This window comes from Uranotaenia lowii, chromosome 3 (assembly GCF_029784155.1).
Source record: "Uranotaenia lowii strain MFRU-FL chromosome 3, ASM2978415v1, whole genome shotgun sequence".
Classification (NCBI taxonomy): domain Eukaryota; kingdom Metazoa; phylum Arthropoda; class Insecta; order Diptera; family Culicidae; genus Uranotaenia; species Uranotaenia lowii.
In genome coordinates, this window is record NC_073693.1 from 360,999,795 (window position 1) to 361,024,512 (window position 24,718).

Below are 24,718 nucleotides of genomic sequence, written 5' to 3' on the forward strand. Positions count from 1 at the left end.
AACCAGTTGGGAAAAGAAACGGCGGTTAAAAATTAAGAAAAAAGAGTTTATTTACAAAAAACTAAAATTTTGTCTCCAATCCCTACCTGGGGTAAGTGTGGACGGCTTTATGATGTTTACACATTTTTTCAATTTTCTGTCCTTCATCCTTCATGAGTTGTATTATTTAGCTATATTTAGCATTCGGATCATGAAAATTTGGTTAAAGTACTTGTTTGTTCTGTGCTTTTGATAAAATTGGATCTTGTGTGTTGTAACATAAATTACACAATAATTTAGTATCATGAACTTTTTTCAAAATTTTGGACGGTTCGAGCAATAAAGTAACGTATGCTACCAAGAAAACACAAATTTTTTGAAAATTTCCTGAGAAATCAAAGGGAAAATCTACCGTCCACACTTACCCCATAAAGCGGGGTAAGTGAAGACACCAGCAGTCCTTAACAATTTACGTGATAATTTTTTTCGCTTTGCTTCTATCGAGCTCATCTCTTCAGCTTTTGTAAAGAACATGTTCTGCATTACATTGAACGTAATTTTATTCAAATTGCTCCAATGCTGATTTTTTAATGAATTTTTAAAGTTGAACTATACGAAAACCCGTCCACACTTACCCCGGTGTACCTTATTTGAAAAGTTTACTCAGGCCCTCGGCTTACCTGCTGACCTCTTTTGTGCTGGATGCACGATGTAGACACGTGGCTGCTGCGGATCGGCGGAATGCGTACTCCGGTATTCTGGTCGAATCGGGATATTCAGGGGATTGGAAATACGGAAATTCGAGCATACATGAATCTTCCGTCTTCAGAGATTCTCACCGGAAGTTCATAACCAAATCTCGGGGTCCTGGTTACAATAGAGGGAACAAAATAGCGATATGGTATCTAGTCGGGTACTCGGCCTTGATTTAGGGTGTTTTGTTACCTGGTAGTTCTCTATACACAAACTCGGTTGTTTGAGACGCAATTCACCGTACTATCACGGGTCTCTACGTACGGAATAATACTCAGGATTAAAGAATACGAATGTTAGCCCAATTGCGCGGTGATTTTGTGGCTACGTATAGTACTCGCTTGACGACTAAACATCCAATGGCCGTTTCATTTACAATTTTCCAATTCTCGTACCCGACCATTGACCTTCCCTCCCCCTATATCCCTTTCGTCTTCTTTCCCTTCAGCAACCCAGTTTTCCCAGACATTCGCTGTGTACAACCCTGACTTCAAGGATCATGTCAAGTGCTGCCATCTGTTGTTTTCTGCCAACATTCATCCTAACTTAAGTTGACTGGCTGCGTCCGGGTTGTTTCCTTTACTTTGGGGTTTAAAGGTCAGTCCGTTTCACTCTCCACTGAGCCAACAGCACTCCTTCGGCATTTAATCTGACGCGACGAATTCTAATAATGTTGACTAGTAAACTACACATGGTTACAAAGTGTACTCTTCATTTTTAAAAAATTATGGGCTTGTGTGCACTACAGGTTTGAATCGAAGTGCATATATTTTACATGTTTTTGAATATTTCCCGGGTTCCCGGGAATTCCCGGGAAATAAGCCAACAGATTTCCCGATTCCCGGGAATGGAAAAATGGCCGGGAAATGGACACTCTAATCATAACCCAAATATCATAGCCCTACAAGAAACTCATCATAAGAAATCCTTCGAATTAAAAAACTTTTTCGTTTACGACAAAAAAGGTGTTGACTACAACTCAACTTGGGGTGGAGTCTCTATTGCAATTTTAGAAAATATCCCGCATACTCAATTGCCCTTAGATACACAACTACAAGCTGTTGCAATCCAAATTTTGTATCCTTGTAAATTAAATATAGTATCCCTCTACCTCCGAAATTGACATTGGAACAAATCTGAAATTTCGAATCTAGTTAAATCTTTATCACCACCTTTTTTGATATTGGGAGATTTCAATGCTTGTCATCCTGATGGGGGAAGCTCTGAAGCAAACAGATCTGGAAATATTATTTCAGAAATAATTGGCGAAAACGATCTGATTTTATTAAATAATGGCTCTGGAACTCACTTCTGTATAAACTCAGGAAATATTTCTAATATAGACTTGTCAACAGGCAAAGGAGAAAAAATAAGTGATTTTTCATGGAAAGTTTTAGACGATCTATATGAAAGTGATCATTTTCCTATAATAATCTCGATTGATAATGAAAATATAAACAGTAAAAATAGACGTACTCATTAAATTACAAAAGCAGCAGATTGGAATACTTTTGAAAGAATAGTTGACGAAAATCTTCCAGCAGGGGGCTCAGCGAGAATAGAGGAAATAATTAGTATTATTTTTGATGCAGCCCAACAGTCTATTCCTCGAACTTCAGAAATCCCTCTTAAGAAAAGGGTTCCTTGGTGGTCAGAAACAGTTTACTCCGCTATTAAACGAAGAAGAAAAGCTCTTCGGGCTCTTAGGAATATTGGAAAAGATCATCCTGAATATGCTAGTTTTCTCGAAGAATTTAAAAAAGCTAGATCCGAGTCCCGGAAAATAGTTTGGAACGCAAAAAAAGAATCATGGGATACTTATACTTCATCTTTCCATCTTTCTGACACATCGCCTTGCGAAATGTGGGGGCGTATTCGAGCGCTTCGGAGAATCAATAAAACATCCAAAATAACGTTCATAGAAACCACTGAAGGACTAACTGATGATCCTTTAAAAATAGCCAATCGCTTGCTGAATGTTTTGCTGAGAACTCTAGCAGTACTTCTTATGGATCCGAATTTTTAGTTTACAAAAATAGTAAAGAGCAACCAATTTCTTGCAATTTTTCTGAAAAAGAATTATATAACAATCCTTTCTCTATCGAAGAATTAATGATAGCTCTTGACAAGGGAAAAGGTAAAAGTTGTGGGCCTGACAACATAAATTACTCCATGCTGCAACATCTTCCTTTTCATGCAAAACATACACTCCTTAAAGAATACTACCGTCTTTGGACAGAAAATATTTTTCCTCAAATATGGAGAGAGTCACTCGTTGTACCTATCCCGAAACCAAACAAGACTAATACTGATCCTAGAAATATACGTCCGATTTCTTTGATTGCCTGCCCTTCCAAAGTAATGGAAAGGATGGTTTCTTCCCGACTTGCATCAGAGTTACACAAAAGAATTTTGATAGATCCACGACAAATAGCTTTCCAGAAGGGAAGATCAATGGACGAGCATGTAATAACATTGACAGGTGATATCAAAGAGTCGTTTAGGAAAAAAACATTTTACCGATGCTGTTTTCCTGATACTCAAGCAATTAAAAGATTGGAGAATTGGTGGAAATGTTTCGATTCATTAAAAATTTCCTTCAAGAGCGTACTTTTAAAGTTGTTGTTGGTAATTGCACGTCGGATACCAAATCATTAGAAAATGGTGTTCCTCAAGGGTCGGTTTTAAGTGTTTATCTGTTTTTGATAGCAATCAATTCTGTATTTAGTTACATTCCACGTGATGTTAAGGTTCCAGTTTTTGCAGACGATATCGTTTTGTATGTATCCGGAAAAAAATGGAAATTTATTGCGGAATAAATTGCAAAAAGCTCTTACAAAAATAGGAAACTGGTCTTATCGCTCAGGTTTTAGGATTTCTCCAGAAAAAACGGTTGTTATGCGTTTCACAAAGAAAAGAACTACTGTCATTCCAAAAATCTTAGAATTGAACGGATCCCTACTGAACAATGTAGAAGAAGTTAAATGGCTCGGAGTGGTTTTAGTACCCAATTTGAGCTTTTTACCATTTATAAAACAAACTGTAATGACATGTTCTAAATGATGCAATATACTGAAAGCAATATCAAATATAAAATCTGGAGGTCAATCTAATGTAATTCTTTACATAGGGAAAAGTATTGTTTTTAGCAGACTTTTCTTTGCTATTCCTGTATTAATTTTCTGTAACAAAACTCTTTTAAAAAAGCTCGAAGTAATCTACAATAAAGTTGTTAGACTTGCTATAGGAGCCTTTTGATCTAGCCCAATCAAAAGTATTATGGATGAATCAGGCCTTCCACCTATTGAATACGTCATGTTGTACAACACTGCAAAATTTTTCATTATGTCATTATGTCATAATGTCATTTATCTAAAAAGATACTATTCGCTAAAGTGACTATCAATGTTTTTTTTTATTTCAATTAATGCTCTCTTCGTTTAACCTAAAATAGCTTTTCAGAATTTTCAAAATAATTGCTTAAGGGGGGGGGGGGGGGGGGGGGGGGGTAGGGTCTAACGGGTAAAAAAAAACACCATTTTCACGATTTTTTTTTAGAGCTAACGTTCAAACAAATGAATTCAATTTTTTTTGCATTATACAAAGCATTGTTAAAAGAACATTTAGTAATTTTTTCGTAGAAAAATATTGAAAAATGAGCCGGTGACGGAGCACTTTCGAGGATGCCTTTTAGAAAACAGGATTTGCGGTGGACACTGTGTCTCAGCACAGAATCATCTGAAGTCAAGAAGTTCAAGAAAAGTAAAATCGCAGCTTTGGAATTCTTCAATCATCGTTAATGATCGTCCCTGAGTAGTTTTTTTTTTTGGTTCTTTCTCGATCACCATCATTCTCCGCTCTCCGCATTCCTCCCCAGGATGACATTCTATATTTCATTCAGTTTAGAAAAAACGCATTAAATAAAAATTAATCAATCGAAACATCAATTTTGAATCAGGGTGGCGTGCGCCGCATCACAGCCAGCTTCCACTACTGCTACAGGGTGGCACAGTGTAAAACACCCTCTCATGGGTATGAAGCTTTGACATTCAAAATCAATCGTACTGCCAAAAAGATCAGCCTTTTCCATCAGTGAACCGTCAATATTGTTTCAGTCACAGTATAAAATTTTTTAAAAGTGTATTGGAAAAGTGATGAAATTTGACACATTTTCGAATTTTTAGATTTTCGAAATACGAAACATAAATTTTTTTTTAATATTTTCAAAGGTAGTTCCCTGGAATTCCAAGGCAAAAAACTCCCTACTCAGAACTTGAGTGTCAATTTGACACTCCTCGCTTAAAATCGTCTTATCTCTCTTGCTTCTCAACCGATTTGAACAAAATTTATAGTTTTGAAAATCTCAGAATATGTTTCTCAGACAATATTCAGCTACAACTGTTGATGTTTCCGTTATTAAAAGTCTAAGAAAAAAAATCGAAAAATATTCTTCGGAAAATGACACCACTGTTTTATATTTGGATGCACCCGAAAAAAGTTACAAGCCGCCAAACTTCTAATAGTGTCATATTGACACATATAACTCAACATTCAGCCAGGGAGTCTTACCCCATGTTACCCATCATATTCCATTTATATCTCGGACTCTGGCGGATAGCCAAATTCTTTCGGCGCCACCTAATAAAGATTCTTTCCAAAGCTGAATCTTCTACTGACAATAAAAAAAAAGCCTCAAAAACCAACTCTCAATGAGGAGGTTCCCCTCCCAAGTGGAATCGATGCTCTTCACATTTCTCTTCGTTATTTTTAACGGTCGATCATCAAGTAGCGTGTTGCGACAGCTCTTGAGTATCGGATGTCTTTTTTTATGCACCATTTGTCATCTGCTAAACTGGTAAGAGATATTTCACAGATCATCAGTTTTGATTTCGGTATCATCTCTCCCCTTCTTTCGGGCATTTGAATAAATTTTTCCCCACACATTGATTCGCTAATCTTCCATCGATCAGTCTACGAGATCACTACCGGATTTGAACGCGTGGCGCCTCCTTCTGCGATACGCAAAAATAGGAATCACTGAATACCAGGTGACCAGGCGGCGAATTTTTCTCTTTTGAGGACTATGAACTATGAGAATACGAAAATAAATTTGCAGTAGATTATTGCAAGCAATAGAATCATGGAAACCTTTAAAAAAATGCTCATTTGAATAACAAATTCCACAACAATATGTTCGGAGAAAGACGATTGTAGTTTCCACTGACATTCAGAATAAATAAATTATGATTTCTCTAACCTTCAACCTTCTGTCTTAAAGGAAAACAGCTTAAGATTCAGTGTGGTGTTCAGCGATTTTAAACGTGACTAGTTAAAAATTGTTACAGTTGGAGATACTTTGTCTACATGACATAAAATTTCCCATTGTACATTCATAGCCCTTAAAGTTATATCCTTAAATTGTCATTTCTGTATGGATTCCAGAAGCACAATAAAAAAGATAATCACTTTTATATAATTTATTTGTTGTAGTACAATTAAAATTGAAAATTTTGAATGGTAACTTTAAATTCAAGAGCCAATCAAATGAAATTAGGTTCCAGAAGCTTCATATTCAGAAACTGATTTTGATAATCGTATTTTCTATTTAATTTATATTTAAAGTGTTGATTTTATATATTGTGTATCCAAATTTGAAAATAATAATACTATATTTCCAAATCACGATTCAGTAAAATACCCCAATGAACAGTTTAATGCCCGATGTTAATTAGTTTATCGGCCTTATCGGTGAAAAGTAAAATACTTCCGAAAAATTATCAATATTACTTCGCAGTGGATATTATAGATTCGCTGGTTGTTTTATAAAAGGATGTGTAAGTTGTGTAGAAGGCTATTGAAATGAGTTGGGGAGAGAGGATACTTGTTCTTTGGGGATACTTGATTCCTTCGTCATATCTGGAACAACAGGAATGTCTTACAAATATCAAATGTTCTAGAAAAATGTGCCAAATAGCACAAAACAACAATGCTGTTATCTCAAAAAATTTATTAAATTTTATTTTTCGAGTTATTGAACTTTGTTTGAAAAATTTAACAAAATGTGATTTTAAGATCTCTTTATATCACATTAAAATGATTCTCACATGAAAAAAATCATAATAAAAATATTTATTACAATATGTCTATCGTTAGAGCATAATATTAACTTCACGCTGCTATATTTTCAAAGCAATAGTGAATTCTCAATTTTTTTGAGAAGAAGTTTTCTAAAATGTATGTTATGGGTTAAATTGATCCCTAGAGTCAAAAAAGATATATTTTTCCTCTAAATGGATAGTGATCATTGGTTATCATGAAATTACTAATATCTGTCCAATAACTTATGTTTATCTAGTAATTATCTGTTAAAAAGTACAAAAAATACTGTATTTATCTAAAAACTAGAAAATTGCTCCTTAAAGTATGCAATGACTCTACAGAGCAATTTTTTTTTGCTGGATATCAGTAAAATTTTGCTGGTTTTTTTCCCGCTGACTTTCCAGCAATTTAAAATTAAATTTTCCAGCAATTTGAACAGCAAGCGTTAATGCTGGTTTCCAGCAATTCAAATTGCTGGAAAATCAGCAATCCAGATTGCTGGAAACCAGCTATTTCTTTCTACACAACCGGCTGTATTTAGTATCAAATTTATATTTTAATTCAAAATTAAATTTTGATTTGGCTGTGCATATAATAAGCAATAAAACAATTATTTCCTCCCTTTTTCAATAAAGGGATATATTTATTTCCAGAAACCGATATTTTTTTTTCAATATTCTAAACACCGGCTCTGGGCTGGCAGCTTTGTGCCAAAGTGTTGATCATCCGCCACCTGTAAAAATAGCTTTGATTAGAATATTTTAGAGAATATCTATCTGTCCAAGATAAAGTCACCCTTGACTTTTTATCTGGTTGCTAGAATATAGAGGAAAATAAAATAATTATATCAATTTAACCAAAGTTCGTAAAATAGAATCTCACCTTGCTTCAGCGTACGAAACAAAAACAAATTCCAAATTGACAACTCGATTGCTGATTTTCCAGCAAACTAGATCAATTGCTGGAAAGTCCAGCAATTTGCAAACCGATTGCTGGATTTTTCAGCAAAAATGACAAGAACACAACCGAATGCTGAAAAATCCAGCAATTCGAAAACTTATTGCTGGTTTCCAGCAAAAATTTGGATTGCTGAACTTTTCCAGCAATTTTTTTTTTTTGCTGGAAATCGAGGCAAAAATTTACAGTGTAGGGTTGTAGACAAACTTTTAGATCTCTTTCTAGAACTTTAAGAACTCTTTAGAACGGGACTTATATCTTCGGATTTCACTAGATTTTCACTTAGGATCAGGGCACCCTGAATTAGGGATCAAGTCTCTTTTAACAAAGGATCAAATTTCCTGTAACTTAAAAAAATATCACAATTTTTTTAGTCCCGCGAAAATGCTTCTAGTTCATTACGAGTTCATGTATCGTTCTAACTTTTGGAGCATATTAATTTGAAATTACACGCTGTCAGACGGTGAGTTGCTAAATTTTCTCAAGAAGATATGATGAAAATAAGAAAAGGGGATCAAGTATCTTCATTCTCTCCTTTATAAAGAAATTTTGATTAAGTTTTCATTATTCATCTCTTGTTTCATACTTTTTTTAAATACATGTTGTTCAGTGAAATTCCTGGGGGACGGAGGAACAGTGTGCAGCTTATATTGTAGACCAGGGTTCCGAAAATCATTCAAAATAAACACTCAGGATACGATTCTTATTTGAAACATTCTGACTGTATAATGGGAAAGCGCCTCTCGCAACTGCTTCGCCCGACTGGTATGCAATCGCGACCAGTGCTCCACTCAGCAATGCCAACCGAGTCGCATGATTCAGAATCATTGGTTTTGCAACTATCGCATATCGGAGATGAGTGAGATACAAACTGATCCATTTTGAATGTCCCTCACTCAATATCCGCCTGGTTTATTTGAAATTGAAAAAACGGTGGAAGTGAACGTCCTTCGCTCACAAACACAACCTCAATTTGATTTTATTTTTACTGGTGTAAAAAAATACTGTAAAATCAAATAAATTTATTGATTGGCTATGTTAAAAATCAAACAACATTTACTTATGATCGGTTTCATGTATCACTCACTCACTGCCTGAACCATTCACTCCTGATCCTAGACAAACACGATTCGCCGTATGCATCGCTCATTGGTAAGATTCCAATTTGATGATGGTGCTGCATTGTTTTGACAGCAAGCATCGTTCGAGGTGATCTATATTTTAGTGATGAATAGAACGAACGATGATCGGATAGGTCCAGTAGCAATCAATAACAAAACTCGATCGCTGTACGTTCAGTTGCGAAGTGCAATCAGGAACATTCATTGAAAATGAGTGAATTTTAGAACACTGTTGTAGACTCAATTGCAACTGACCATACAACCCCCACCATCGACCGGAAAGTGAAGAACGGCAAAAATGGATGCTCCGTCAGTGAAAAAGATCACAAGCGCGTAGTTAAGCAGTTTAGACGTGATCCGAGAAGTTAATAATAACTACTGAGTTACCCTTATTTGCTTTCACAAAAAACACCGGTTTCTTTTTGAGCTCTTTAACCACATCAAGCTCATCCTTATTCGAGTGTCCTTTGATACCTTTCCTCAGGACTTCTGCTACTTCTGTCCTCGCACAGTCCTTTTGGGTTGAGGACAACTTGCTAGACCTGAATAAAACTAATTACAATCAGTTAATTCAAAGTAAGATCGATGAGGGCCCCTATCGAATTCGCAGAGAGGATCCTTTGCCAGAAATGGTGAAGGAAGTAGAAAAAACACTAAAAGAGTGTGGGCCTATCCTGGGGTTTGCGCCGATCGCATTGAAAGTATCAGCCCCTATCGTCCCCAGAATCAAAGGTTTACCCAAGATTCACAAACCGGGGAATGAAATGAGGAAGATAATTTCAGGTGTAAACGCACCCACAGAAAAAGTGGCAAAATGGTTACTAGAAGAGTTCAAAAGGATGCCAAAACCTTTTAGAACTAGATCGGTAACCAACACTCTGGAATTTGTCAAGAGACTTCAAGCCTCAGGCAACATAGATGAGGATGACATCATGGTTTCATTTGATGTTTCAGCACTATTTCCAACCGTCCCAGTTAAAGAAGCTTCTAACCTGTTAGAGGATTGGTTGCTTCAACAACATAGTGGCAGCGCTTGGAGACTCAAAGTGCGAAACTACAAGAAACTTGTTGACTTGTGTATGGGACAGACATATTTCAAGTTTAGGGATCTGTTCTACAGACAGACAAAAGGGGCTCCAATGGGAAACCCGTTGTCTCCGTTTCTTTGTGAACTGTTTATGGCTCATTTGGAAAAAACTCTTGAAAAGCAGGATTTATTACCCGAAAAATGGTGGAGATACGTCGACGATGTTTTCTGTGTAGTAAACAAAGATTTTCTTGAGGAACTTCTGACAGCCATAAATGGTTTACATAAGAATATCAAGTTCACTTGTGAAGTGGAAGAGGATAAGAAAATCCCTTTCCTGGACGTTCTTATAAAGAGAGAAGAAAATCTTTTCAATTTTGAGATTTACAGGAAACCAACCAATACTATGAGGGTTATGCCGAACACCTCTAATAATTCATTCGGACATAAGATGGCCGCTTTCCATCATATGATCCACAGAATGAATTCGATTCCTCTCTCAAAAGAAGGGGAAGAAAAGGAGCTTCAATATATCTTCCAAACGGCTAATAAGAATGGATATCAATCCAGTTCTATTCAAGCCATCATCAACAAAAAACAAAAAATTCTTCAGAGAAAATCCTTCACTACTTTAACTCCAATTCAAAACGAGTTTCAACGGAGATCGATGGAATTTAATAGCTTCAATGCTCTTGAATTACGATCCAAGTTAACAAAATTTGATATTGAATTTGTTTTTAGTAGTTCCAATAATCAATTGAAATCCATTTTAGGATCAACAAAAGATGCGGTGGAACTTCTGCATAGATCCGGTGTGTACAAGATCAGTTGTTCTGACTGTGATAAGGTATACATTGGACAAACAAAAAGGAAGTTAATAGATAGATTCGAAGAACATTTGGCAATTGCCGAATCAGATTCGAAGAAAAAAGTTCTTCCTTCACAGAATCCTAGATCTTCAGTAGCATTACACATCTGTGAAACAGGTCATTTGATCGATCAAGAAAATATTTCTTTACTTCGATCGTTGAACAGTAATTCGCTGAAGTTAGATGTAGCGGAAAGTATTGAAATTTTCAATCAAAATTCAGCTAATCTGTTGAACGGAGACAACGGACCAGGTCATAGTTGGCTGTTCAAGTTCTTAGGTAAAAAAAAATATAATTTACCTGACAACGCCCAAAACAGGGCGGGTAACAATAATAATCTACCTGACAACACCCAGAAAAGGGTAGGTAGGCCCAAGAAACTGACAACGGCACATTTGCCGGGCATTCGAAGGTTCTTTTTACCTACAAATAATTCAGAGCTACCTAGCTTGGACAATTTAAGGGAGGGAAATGATACACTTTCTTCAGTCGATAACCCACTGAGGATGCTAGCAAGTAGCTAGTAAAATACTAGTATTTGGGTCTTTCAAATACTGTAGCTGAATTCTGTGAGGGGTCTGTGTGCAGTTTCAAATGAGACTTTAATATTTGCTGCACACCAGACCCGTGCGATGGACACGTCCATGGGTGGGAGATTTCGTATTTCAAATTTTTTTGGAAATTATAAAAATACCAAAAAAAAAGGACCATAAATAAGCAAATTGATTTTTAAAGCCATATTGAAACCCATAATAATCACACAAACTCGAAAAAAAGATACTGATACGAATCAGAATAAATCAGAATCAAAATTCAAATCAATTTTATTTACGATTAGTCATTAATAAATCATTTGAAATGTTGATACTTATTCTGAACAAAAAAAAAATCAAGCAAGTATTTTCAAAACATACGGAATGCGAATTGAAAATTGGAATAAAGCCAGAATTTGAAGCTTCGGTCATAAAAATCAGTGGACAGAAGAAGAATAGATCAAATATAACACCATATTTGATAAGAAATTAAACTCGAATTCTTACAAAAAATCAGATCAGGTCAGAATAATTGATAATAATGTAAATTATCAACCATATTAATTTACATTTCTTTTCTTCAATTTCAATTAATGATTTTTTAAAGCAATGTTATGGTGTGCTGGGGTGGCAAAGTGAATTTCTCTGATCTCAAATCAGTGTCAGAAAACTCGGCATGCTGCGATAAGTAGTTTTGAAGCACTGTTTTTTGATATAATAATAAGAATGCTTCCATTATAGGGGTACAGTGGTAAGTACAACGATGCAAGGGAATGGCAAATTGTAACAAGGTAAGAGATAAAACCTGAGTTGAAACATGTAAATATTTTTTTTGATTGTATATTAAAATAGCTTAACTCTATTATGGGGTTTAGTGGGGGGATCGGACAGGACATCAAACGATCGGAAGACTGATATACAATGGATTGTGGGTTCAAGCCAGCCGGAGTATCTCGGCAAATTGGGAATCATGAGTAGGTTACTTAAATAGGTACCTTTTCAGGATTCTTTATTTGTTTCGAACAGTTGGAAGGGAGTGAGATGAGTCAAACCTGTCCCAAGCCAGTGGTAACGGACCCCTTGGTTGTGCTGCAATTATTGTTGTAAGTTAAGTATTAACAATATTTGAATGTGCGATCGAGACTTCCCGTACCGCCTCGGGTCGAAAGACCTATCAGCCACTGGTGGGTTCTCATACATACATACATACATTTCTTTTCTTCAATTTCAATTTTAGATTCGGTTGAAGAATTCCTCTGATATGTCATCCATTTGAAATACTATTCAATCACAATTTGAATTGTGAATAACCGATGAGGAAATTATATCCATTGTGAACTACAGAGAATTTATTCGAAATTAGTAAATGATTAATTTAAAAATGAAAATAAGTAATTCTATCAAGTTCTCAAGTTTATAACTTTGTGTATTTAAAATACAACAACAATTCATCATCACTGACAAAGTGCAATTCGGGAATTGGAGGAGTTCTTGAATGTTCAAACACGAAACTGATCCCTTTTATTCATTCATTTATTCATTTGTTTATATTTTTATCTATGAGGAATGAATTGATGACATGTGATTAAAATGCTTCTTATAAAATTCTACTTTCTCATTTTCAATATCCATACATTTCTAACTTTCTATTTGACAAGAATCTTCATAATGTTGAAATGTTCTTAATTATGTTCTTTTAATTTTCATCGATAACGTCGATAAATAAAATTAACAACAAAATCACGGTGATTAACTCTTCATAAATTTAAATATAATATGAAGATGAAAAAAAAAATAGTTTTTAACATTTGAAAATGATTTTTTCTAATAAAAACGTCTTTCCAAAATAATGCAAGAGATAGCATTTTGGTGTCTATGTTTTAATTATTGATTTAGTATAACTCGTACTTCAACTAGATTTTGTTTATCACCTCTCGTTTTGATGATATGGAGTTTATATGGAGTTTTAAAAAGAATCAGTTTTGAGTAAAATCAATCATCGATAACTGATGAACTTACAAGTTAACATGAAAAAAAAGCCGATTCTGAACTTGTTTATTATATTTTATTCAATAAGGGAATACTACTTTCATGATGATGAATGATCTTGAAAAAATCTACAGTGTTTAATAATTCTAAAACACAAGAATTTCTGACATTACTTAAGAAAGTTTTTAAAAACAAAGATTTTATTTAATTTAAAAAAAAATGCTAAATTCTGGTAAACGAATTGGTTTCTGCTTTGAGAAATATCTTAAATCCTATGTAGTCATTACTTCTTTAAACATTCGTTAAAAGTCTATTATTTTACAAAATTGGGAACAGTAAATAAACAGAAAACTTAAATTATTATAATTTCACAGAAGTCAACATTACTAGCGTTTTTGTGGAAAGAAATGTGATATGAACCCTTCTTTCGAATTTTTATTATAATGTTTAAAAGTTTTGTCAGAAAAGTGCAGAATTTTCTTGAATAATTTTTAACCTACTTGAAAACAATTTAGGGCACCAACATAAATTAAAATTAGCTCTTAAATTCTTTTCATCTAAAAAAGTTTTAATTCTGTGGCCATGTGAATTTATAAAAAAAAAACCCTTTTGAATTGGAGTTGAACATTTAGATAAAAAATACAGGCGTAAATTGGGTTCTTGAAAAAATATTTCATATCAGCATACAATTTGTAATGATTCAAACAATTTTTTGGATTTAAGTGATAAATCATCAAAGTAATGGATGAATTTGATTAGATATACTTCTTAAAAAAACATATTTCACGACCATGATGCACACTGCTTCTCCTCTTCCCTTATTAATTTCATTTAAATTAATAAGAGGTTGATATTTAAAAAAAAGTTAGAAATTAGAGAAGTTTAACAAACTTTCTTACTTACTTCCCAGATAACCAGAAATCGTAAAGAAGTGTTCATTGTAGATTGTTTAAGCATTCAGTTTAGATTGGAATTGTATAAACATCATGTTGTGGCTTAACCAAGTTATATTTTATCGTTTATGGTTTGTATAGTTCATTATTTACGATAACATTTTGTTAATCGTATAGAAAGATCAATAAAGTTGTTTTGAAACGCAGTAGAATTGTGTAAAGCTCAATATTAAATCCCACTGTACAATTAAGCAATCTTTCTTGCTTGCGATCTTTGATGACGTATTATTTCCATGAAAAGTCGTACAGTAATTGTGAGAACATCGTATAATGGAATTTGAACAATCTGTTCGTACTTGTCATTCAAAGTTTCTTATTGAAATAAACTTGATCCATTAATAATTATTAATAATGCAATTCCTATGCTAAGAAGTATCGTAATCATCTTATGTCAACAATTGCAAAAATTGGAAATCCTTTACAAATTTTGTTGCAAAAATGAAGTCAGTTTTAATTAAGAGAAAAATTATAAAAATGAAAAAAAGTGGCACATACAGTCGGGGTTTGCAAAAACACAGGCGACGCTTCAAACAATCCGGTTCTGTGATAAACGATTCCATAGAATCAGATGCTGCTTCTAAGACATCTCCGACAGAAAAAGATTCAGTGTTGTCCCACGAAGTGTCCCATGGAAGTCAAGAAATGTTCGATTCTTTAGAATCCAGCGAATTTAATATTCCGGGTAATGTTTGATGTGAAAGCTGTGTATGAATGATAAATAATACATCCTAATTTAATTTTAGCAGCAAATCCTTCGCTTGACACTGAAGAATTCCGAACCAGTGAAAATCAGCTTGATTATAGTGAATCCATAAAACTCGATAATTCTGGTACCTTTTAAAAATAAAATAGCTTTAACTTAATACTTATCAAATTATTTTTAGACCCAAGTCCTCTTAAAACTGAACTTCAAAAATGGGCTTCAGAGTTTCATGTTTCGCAGTTAGCACTGAAATCATTACTCGCGATATTGAACCAGAATCTGGATGTGAATCTTCCTGCTGACCCAAGAACACTAATGAAAACTCCAAGAAACACGACGTTCATCAGTATGGCCGACAATGGACAATATTGGCATCATGGGTTCGAGTTTTGCCTTCGAAATTTATTCGATAAGCTCGATAGATCCATATCTATTTCTATTAACATCAATGTTGACGGCTTGCCGATTTTTAAAAGCTCTCTCAAAAATTTTTGGCCAATTCTTTGCTCTGTTCAGGAGTTTCCGGAAATGCCTCCATTCGCTGTAGGTATTTACTACGGGACCGCTAAGCCGAAAGATGCATCAGAGTTTCTTACACCTTTCATCGACGAGCTGCTGCCTATATTGGAAGCTGGGATGACAGTAAACGGTTATTTGATTACTGTTAAAATACGTTGCTTCATCTGCGATAGCCCGGCGCGTGCTTTCATAAAAGGCGTAACAAGCTTTAATGGTAAATTTGGTTGCCTAAAATGTACTACGAAAGGGCAATATTTGCATATCACAAATACTATGGTGTACCCCGATATAAATGCTACAAAGCGTACCGATGAAGACTTCCGTGAAAAGAAATATTTAGATCATCAACGACGGGATACTCCTCTAACTAAACTCCCAATAGATCTGATTGAAGACGTCATTGTAAGCGATTCTCTTCACCTGTTGGAATTGGGAGTAATGAAAAAATTACTAACCAGCTGGCGTACTGGAAAAATGACCAACAAAGCTAAATGGAGTACTTTTGAAAAAGCTAAAATTTCCGAATTTCTCGTGAATGTCAGGTTTCCTTCTGAAATCCATCGTCGCATGCGGTCTCTTGAATTTGTATCGTTATGGAAAGGATTAGAATACCGCAGTTTTTTGAACTATGTTGGAATAGTCATATTGAAAAGTTATTTACCAGAGAAATACTATGACAATTTCGTTTATTTGTACTGTGCCATTAGAATTTGTTCAGCTAATAAGTATAAACATCTACTCCCAGTAGCGCGATGCCTATTCAATGATTTTATAAATAGTTTTAAGTCTTTATATGGTGTAGAATATGTTACCAGTAACATCCATAATCTGTGTCATGTTGTTGATGAGGTCGAAAGGTTCGGGGATTTGTCAACACTCAGCGCATATCCATTCGAAAATTATTTGCACACATTAAAAAAATTGCTTAAAGCAGGGCCAAATCCACTAGCGCAGGTGGCGAATCGTATTTCAGAGAATATGAATGCAGGAGAGTCATTTTCCTTTGAAGAGCAGATCATAAGTAAATCTCCAATATCAGTTGAGAAAACCAAAAAGATTTGTAAAATCACTTTCCCAAGTTTTATATTGAGCACTGCCTGTAAAGATAGATGGTTTTTATCAAAATCATTGAAAATTGTTTGCGTCGTAAACATAATCGAAAGTAAAAATGACTGGAAGATTGAAGGGCAGCATCTGCTAAACCAAGCAGATTTTTTCTCAAAACCATTTAAATCATCTGTTATACATATTTATGTTGCAAATCAAAACCTTAAAAACCGATCAAAAAATAATTTGTACGAATGCAGTGCGATAATGTGTAAACTTGTAGCTATTTCTTGTGCAGATGGAACTGTATTTATACCACTCATACATACTTTGAATTAAACAGATTGTATTCTTGTCACATGTTCTGAAAATAAAACAATTGATACAGTATGTGTTTATTTAATTTTTCTCTTTCTTTGTTTTTCTTTTTTAAATCTCAAACTTAGGACAAAATCAAAATTAATTTCTCTTTCTTTGTTTTTCTATTTTAAATTTTAAACTTACGAAAAAATCAAAATTAACGCGAAAATTCAAACTAATCATTATCAATCTGTGGTTCATTGTAATTCTCCTCTTCAAGAATACCACCATCGTCAATCTCTATCTCCGTCTCTTCTTCCGACTGTTCTTCTTCAGTTCCTTCTTTCATGGTAGTCTGCTCTTTGACTACACGAGCTTTTCCGTTACTCTCGTTAACGTCTTTGCGAATCCGTCCCGGACGAACCGTAGACTTTCGAAGCAGACGGCTCTCGGACCGTTGCTTACAATGTCGGAAGAGTTTAGTTTTACAGAAAGCTTCGATCATGTTAGCATTGTAAGTTGGATCGCCAACTTGGATGATGTGTAACAGTAACTGTGTTACGTTCCCGTATTCGCGAAATCCTCGCTTGCATTTATCACCGCGACTTATTCCCGTCCATGTAAATTGCTTCCAAAAATCGCGTGTAAAAAGACAGTCCACTAAAGCGTAGAATGCATTGTCACCTCGACCGTAATAAGCATTGGGAATAACGATTTTTGCAAAATAATCAACCTGCAATGATAAAATGTGTAAGGATAGTTGTAAGCAATCATTACTTAAAACTTAAAAAAATGTTCTAGGAGTTGAGTTCGTTTGTCTGTGGCATAGCTTTTCACGGAATTTGTAGCAAATTTGAATCGGCTCATTCAATTATTAAGAAAGAACTTGGATAAATGAGAGGGAGAAAGAGAGAGAGACAGAGTGAGAGGAGTGGGGGAGGGGTGTAGAAATAGAGAGAATATTCAAATTAAACTTACGTAACATGTGAAGACCTCTCTATTCGCCAGTCTGATGTTCCACTCGGCGAGGTCCTCCTCATCTTTAATCAGAACATGTTTTTCCGCACAATCAAGCACACTGTTCTGGACGGAATTGACACTTGACGTTGGCTTTTGCATTTCCATCAGAACTGCCATCCGGGAAAATCCTTCCTGAAAGCCCTCTTTCATGCAACGATCCACAGTAGCCTGAACAATTGCTGGAATAGTAGTCTGAACAGCTTTGTGAATGGATTCAGAAACCGTTCCCTTCACGGTTGTCGCAATAAACCGCTTTAATTCCTCATTCAACGATGCTTGAGTATGAACATTAGAATTATCTAGAAGTTAATAGTGAAACTATGATAAGAGTGTCTTGTCTTTTCACGTCTTGTAAAACTCACCTGTGATGTTAGCTGTCTCGATAATTTCTTCATTCGCAATGGGAGGTGTTTCAATGTAGTATACGTTGTTACTGGAATGTAGCGAAAGATTACCAACTGCGTCAGGATACTGGACCAGCTCAGTGGAGTACAAAAAATCTTCAGGTACAGTAGGAATTTCCATCTTAGGGCCTTTCGGAGCATTCATCTGGGATTGATGTGATGCAAAACCTGTCACTACTTGCTGTGTATTTTGGAAGTTTGGAGGAGCCGGTTGAGATGGCTGGGATGACGATGCTTGCTGGGTCTTTGGATGAGCCGGATAAGACGCTGATGTAGATGAGGAAGCTGGCTGGGTCTTTGGAGGAGCCGGATAGGATGATGCTGATGACGAAGCTTGCTGGGTCAGAACTGAAAATTAAAAAAGGTCATAAATTCAATTATTTAAATCCGTTTGAATTACTTTTAACTGTACCTTGACACATAGCATCGTAATTGGTCTGAGGATGCACTTTTTGTCGCTTAGCAGCAGATTTGAGAAGCTTTTTCTTTCCCTCTATGTCCGAAACCTCTTTGTTCTCCATCGTCGTTACAGCTGCTTCCGCTGCAGCAAAACTGCGAAACTTTTTGAACAAAATAGCTGGAATGCGTTTTGTCGATCCATGGTACTCGGTTCCACTTTCACGCATCTGCTCTATCTTTTCACAAGACAAATGTTTCGGCCAGAGCAATTTGTTTTGCTTCACCCATGATGATGGGACCGCCAGTACCTTGAATTTGTTGTTTTCAACAAATTGTACGACACTGAACATCTGAAATGCAAGTATTATTTATAATTTACATAAAACAGTTGAATTGTATCAAATACTTACGGTTAAAACAGCAAAGATCACGGAGACAACTTAAAAGTTGAACACTAGATTTCTTGTTTTGGCAATGATTGTTTACATTTATGCAGTGCTGCCAGATATGCTTTGATTGCATGGTTTCTGCGATTAAAGTTTTTGCTATATGTGTGTTAAATTTTTTGAATTGCATATACATAGACTTCTTTTATTTGCTTATTAAATTTTACACTTATTTTTCCAACGTGGATTTTTTACTGATCCTTGGGGTGCAGAGTGGCCTGCTTTACGGAGTGCAGATTGGTCGACTTCCGCACCAGGGTGCAATCTTTTACTCGACGTTACTGGTGCTGTGGTCTCTTTTTATTACTGGTTTTATCGCGGTTTTCTTACTTGGACTTTCAATGTAGCGTTTTTCAGTGAATTTTCTTAAACAAAGTTGAATCAATTACATGTTCAACAACTTATGTAACCACCGCGCTTAAAAAATATAGGTGTACGCAGATAAAATAATAAAAAAATTTGCACGCAGCTTTGTCAGAAATATTGGATTAATATATTTAAAAGAAATGAATTGCAAAAGACGGCACGTCTTGCAGATATACTGACAACACTGACATCATCTATGTTTTGCAGATTGTCGAATTGTTTAACCGTACAGTAAATAGCAAGCTAAGATCGCACAGCGCTGAATACTATTATTGATTGTAATAGAATCGTCAATGAGATAAGATAAAGTTATATTTAAAAAAACGGCATCTATAAATAGATTTGGATTCCGAAATGATGCAGTCAGTGGTATTTTATACGATCAACTGATTTTTAAACGGAGCTCTCGACTGTACATGAACAAATTTGCTTGTTGGTATCAACATGAAATGGCACCGAGGAAGCATCGAAGGATAGGGATCGGAACGTTGTGAGTTCGAGACTGAGGGAAGATTGATCAAAAACATATGCATTATCAAACCAACAGTTAATGTTAAGGACGTTCACAGGATGACAATATGCAAACGCAGTATTTGAAAATTGGCATTCAGTTTTTTTTTTAACACGGTGTTCATCAATTTAATCAAAGACACAAAAAGTTGTATATGGTTAAATTTTTTTTCGCAGTAAACATTAAATTCTATTGTATTTATGTTCGCGGCGTTTCATAGTAGAATCGTTATAAGGGAAAAATATAATTGCTTTGGAATACAGTAACAATAAATTGTATTAAATGGCGAAGGAAGTTGTACAAACCTCAGGCTACCTGCAAAAGGAAATTGTAATCAAATTGTAAGACAGGCAAGAGAAAGTTGTAAGTTGTACAATCCTAAGATTTTGTGCTAAGCAAAGTTGCTATCAAATTGTTGAAAATGCAATACAAAGTTTTATATTTTCAAGGTGAGCAAAATTTGGTCCGTATATTGCCTCCACTTTGGTACGTACAGGCTCATATAGAATATTCTATACAACTTTTTCAGATTGTACAAAAGTGCGTATATCTCAGAAACAACTGAAATATACAGACCAAAATGTTCACTGGGTTATTTTGATATCCTTTTAAACAGCATATACATCCTTTTATAAAACAATCTGCGAATCTTTAATATTCACTGCGAACAATTGTTGACAAAAAGATAATTTTCGTCATTTGTATATTCAGCAGTTTGAAAATTATCAATTTAAGAACTCTTTAAAGAACCTTCCGATATAAATGTAATTTTACAAATGAAAAAATACACACATGTGAATAAAATCTCAAGTTAGGTATCTACAATATTTTAATATCACCGCAAAACTCTCACCAAAATTTTAGTGATTCTCGTTTTCCAACAATATCTTTTGAAATCCAACCAATTATTTGAGAATGTGTTAACAATTGCTATGAATTTAAAACTGAATGTTTTATTATTTTTCAGAAGTATATTGCTGTATCGTGATTCGAAAAAACTAATTAATATAAACTCTTGTTTCGATTCTTCAATTTTTAAATATAAATTTAATTCTAAAACAAAATCATTAAAATCAAATTCTTAAGTATGCAACTTTCGGAACTTTATCTTTATTTGTTTTCTTTTAAATTGCAAGCTCTTACAGATTTTTTAATTTATTGTAACTGAATCGAAAGATACAGTTACAAATTTGAAACGATTGATTTAGTAAAAAAGTGCAGTATTTTTGTGTAGTATTTTTGGTATTTTTAGAAAATTGAATGGATATGATTGTATAAAAATTAATAAAAGATTCATAGACGGTCAGCAATTTCGAATTAAACACTGTAGGTGACATAACAAAAGTAATTTGGTGAAAATTGGTCTACGGGATTGCAAGTTACAGCGGTTTAAGTTTGGCGGACCGATTTTTTTCCAATTTTAAGAATCTAAGAAAAAAAAATAATTTATTTAACAATCACCCCCACGGAGTGGAAAATTTTGAAAATTCCATAGAACATCTACTAGGAAATGTTCGAACTTTTCATAGAAATTCCATCGTTTGCGAGTATTTTGTAACGGTTTTTTGCCGCTTGGGAGGGTGATCACCCCGATCACCCCCCCCCCCCCCCCCCCATAGGACCGCGCCCACAGTGCCACAAAATCCGACGGAGTTAGTATCATGTTTGTTAGACGCAAATTGTCTGAATATTCTCCACAATTCTCGTCCATGTAAATGTGTAAATCCAGTTTCGAGCAGAAGCTAAGAAGAGCCTACTTATAATAAGGGATGCTGCATAAATGAAAATATAGGCGTTTGCTAAGCCGTGTTATGCACAGAAATCCGATGCTATGGTTAAACAGCAGCCAAAATTTTCACTCATCTGATGAATCAATCGAAAACGTTCACTGAAGAAGGTAGTAAGTTGCTATCGAAATACTGGTATATGAACTTTTCATTTACCGTGGTTGAATTAAAAGGAATCTTTCGATTGCTTTGATTCAGATGAATATTTAATTATCATAAGCAGAGTAGAATTGAATTCAACAGTTGTGAAGCTTTTCAGGAATGTGATTAGAAAAGTGATGGCATTTGACGGTTCCAATTGATTATTCTATATTTGTTTACCTAATTCGTTTATCGAAATACCTAGTTCAAAATCAATTTTGTTGCCTGCTTGTTTCGTATTTGGTTTTCAGATTGATTCATATCGTTCGATAATTCGGAAAGGGAAGAGTTGGAATAACGTGCATATCGATATCAAATCCGCAGAGCGAAAACTCGTGCCAGAGCGTGAGCTTATAATCAGCTTAAAAAATTTAAATTCAGAATAACGATTTTTTCGTCGTCTTGAAAGAAATGCTCGGATGAAAATATAGTTCCTTCCTGATCTCGAGCGGAAAACAAAATAAGAAATAACAATTCCGCCAGATGGATAAAGATGTCCGGCGACTGAGAGCAGGCACAATCTACTTAGAAAAGTGAGATCACTCCACTCCACCTGTGGCGGCTTCCCTGTGACAAAAACCTACTGAAGTCTACCGCGCGCGGTTTTGGTTTTAGCATAAACGTGCCGCGGCCCGCGTCTGATACTGACTAATGCCGTTTGATGGTCACTCAGTATGGACGTCCCCTTTCGGGTAATCTTGCCGGCCGCGCGTTCTGCTGGGAGATGATAAAGTCAAAGCAGATGATTATGGTGTCGCGGCAGATTTCCCATCTCACACAGCCGCACTCGCCTTTGATCCGTATAAGCCCAAACAAGTGGGTTTGTCTCTGATGCTGCTGCTGCTGCAGGTTCTGGAAGGCGAAGGCGAATTCTTCCTGCCAGCAACAAACGGCGCAGTTTGTTCAGTTCTAATCGGACGCCCAATCAAATCGGACGTATTTTCCCATACGTGTAAATAAAAATAAATTCTATCGGTACCCACATAGCCACCGGTCGATACAGGTTTAGTTAAAGTAACGTTGTCTTCCTAAGCTAGTTTTAGCCCGTACTTTAGGAGAGTGTAACTCGTTTAATCGCCATGTCGCAATTGACGTGTTTTAATAATAACCTCCGTCTGCCGGCAATCATCGTTTTTGCGGTGATGGTAACGATGCTGCTCGATCCAACGGTTTCGGTGCCGGCTGCTAAGCAACCGAATTCGGCCATCTCGCCCTGTCCAGTGATTTTCAGCTATCGGTATGATCCGGAACGTGCTGTGTACTTTGGGTTTCTAGATCTGCAGGCCCAGCCGGTGCAAAAATCCGCCGAGGTGGAAGTATCGTTCTCGATCGGAGCAGAACTGCCATCGGTAAGATAAAAACTGGACATGTTAAACTTCGAAATTTGTGTAAGACTTGTCGATTAACTACGACCGATTTCAACAAATTTTTCGAATGAACGTGATTATTCGATAATGAGAATGAATAACGGTACATTAGAATGATCCAAAAAAAAGAATACGTTGGGGGCTTGGGGGCGCCCTTTGACCTACCGGAATGCTCTATGCCCAATATCAGCTCATTTGGTTTCCTAACCCAGACGTAATTTCAAACTTATCCTCCGAAGACCGTGTAAGATGATACATATCTCGAAAAAAATAAGTTGTTCAAGGGTAGAAGGGTGGCATGTACAGTAGACTGGGTCGGTTTTGGGTTATTTTTGAATTTCCCACGGATCAAAAAACCTTCGCTTTGGTGGTATGTCTTTTGGCATTGAAAAACAAAAAATAAATTGACATCACTGCTGGGTGCCTAGCGAGGTATTGCATGACTACTTTTCATGCAACACTTCGCAAGGCATCAGCAGTGATGTTAATTGAATTTATTGTTTTCCAATGCCAAATGACATAATTTTTTCGCCTGATAAGATATGAAGTTACGGTCTTCGACACTGCCAGAGAAAATGATGTTGATATTTCAGTACAAAATATTGAAATTTGCTATACAAACATAAAAGTTCAAATATACTTATGTAAACGTGACTTAAAAATTCTGCAAAAAATCCCGGATGAGTTTTGGATCAAAAAGAAGCTTTTTGGACCCCAGGACCTTGCACGAAAATGCCTCGTACTGTGCTTCGATGAGATGGACTAGTTTCTCTGGGACTTCTCGTCGCCTTAGAGCCACCCAGATATTTTCGTGGTTCAGTCGGTCGAATGCTTTTTAAAAATCAACGAACACTAGCAGAAGAGAGTCCTGGAATTCGTTGATATCTTCCAGTATCATTTGTAGCGTTGTGATTTTATGGTACAAAGACAAGAATCCTTTTCAAATGGTAAAGAGGTAAGAAGTGTATTCGAAAAAAATGCAACACTTTGTTTTGTGAATAACTTTTGAATGCATTGATGGAAATTGATTAAATTTTAAGTGAAGCTACCTGGTAATGTAATGTGTACGTGGACAAAATTTGGTGACAATCTGTCAAGTGGTTATTGAGATAGCGTCTAATACTGAAGTTCATTGAAAATTTTTTTTTCGAGAAAAATCCAGAAAAGTCCCAGTGAGAGATACAAAAACAGCTGTAAATCAACTATTCTTCCAAAGTACACATGGTAAATCGTGTAAGAAGTCCTAGAGGACCCACACGCTCTTTTTTTTTTAACTCAAAATTAAGTATGACCGAGGTTCAAAACATAGTTCGATTCTATGAACTTACAGTTAAGTACCCTTTTTTCCTCCTTGCGATGGATCAAAACGGAGTTCGAACTGCGAACTCAAAATTGATCCCTTTTTTTCCTTCGGCGAGGGATCAAAGC

The 24,718-nt window shown here is 35.5% G+C and overlaps 2 protein-coding genes across 2 annotated transcripts; one reads left to right on the forward strand and one right to left on the reverse strand.

Annotated features, from left to right (window-relative positions):
- Nucleotides 1-14,660: 14,660 nt before the first annotated feature.
- LOC129754015 (uncharacterized) lies at nt 14,661-16,888 on the forward strand. Its single transcript, XM_055749870.1, has one exon. The coding sequence runs from the start codon at nt 15,299-15,301 to the stop codon at nt 16,886-16,888; it is 1,590 nt and encodes a 529-aa protein (XP_055605845.1). The 5' UTR covers nt 14,661-15,298.
- A 196-nt stretch (nt 16,889-17,084) lies between these two features.
- LOC129754016 (uncharacterized) lies at nt 17,085-19,139 on the reverse strand. Its single transcript, XM_055749871.1, has 5 exons — nt 19,083-19,139; nt 18,686-19,022; nt 18,232-18,621; nt 17,828-18,168; nt 17,085-17,582 (listed from the first exon to the last, which is right to left on the reverse strand). The coding sequence occupies exons 2-5, from the start codon at nt 19,020-19,022 to the stop codon at nt 17,085-17,087; spliced, it is 1,566 nt and encodes a 521-aa protein (XP_055605846.1). The 5' UTR covers nt 19,083-19,139.
- Between the last annotated feature and the right edge of the window lie 5,579 nt (nt 19,140-24,718).

Excerpts from the sequence above, each read along its gene's own strand:
- LOC129754015 (XM_055749870.1), top strand. The coding sequence starts at position 15,299 with ATGAAAACTCCAAGAAACACGACGTTCATCAGTATGGCCGACAATGGA.
- LOC129754016 (XM_055749871.1), bottom strand. The coding sequence starts at position 19,022 with ATGTTCAGTGTCGTACAATTTGTTGAAAACAACAAATTCAAGGTACTG. Across the intron at positions 18,169-18,231 it reads CGAGACAGCTAACATCACAG|ATAATTCTAATGTTCATACT; the intron begins GTGAGTTTTACA and ends ATTAACTTCTAG. Across the intron at positions 17,583-17,827 it reads GAGAGGTCTTCACATGTTAC|GTTGATTATTTTGCAAAAAT; the intron begins GTAAGTTTAATT and ends TTATCATTGCAG.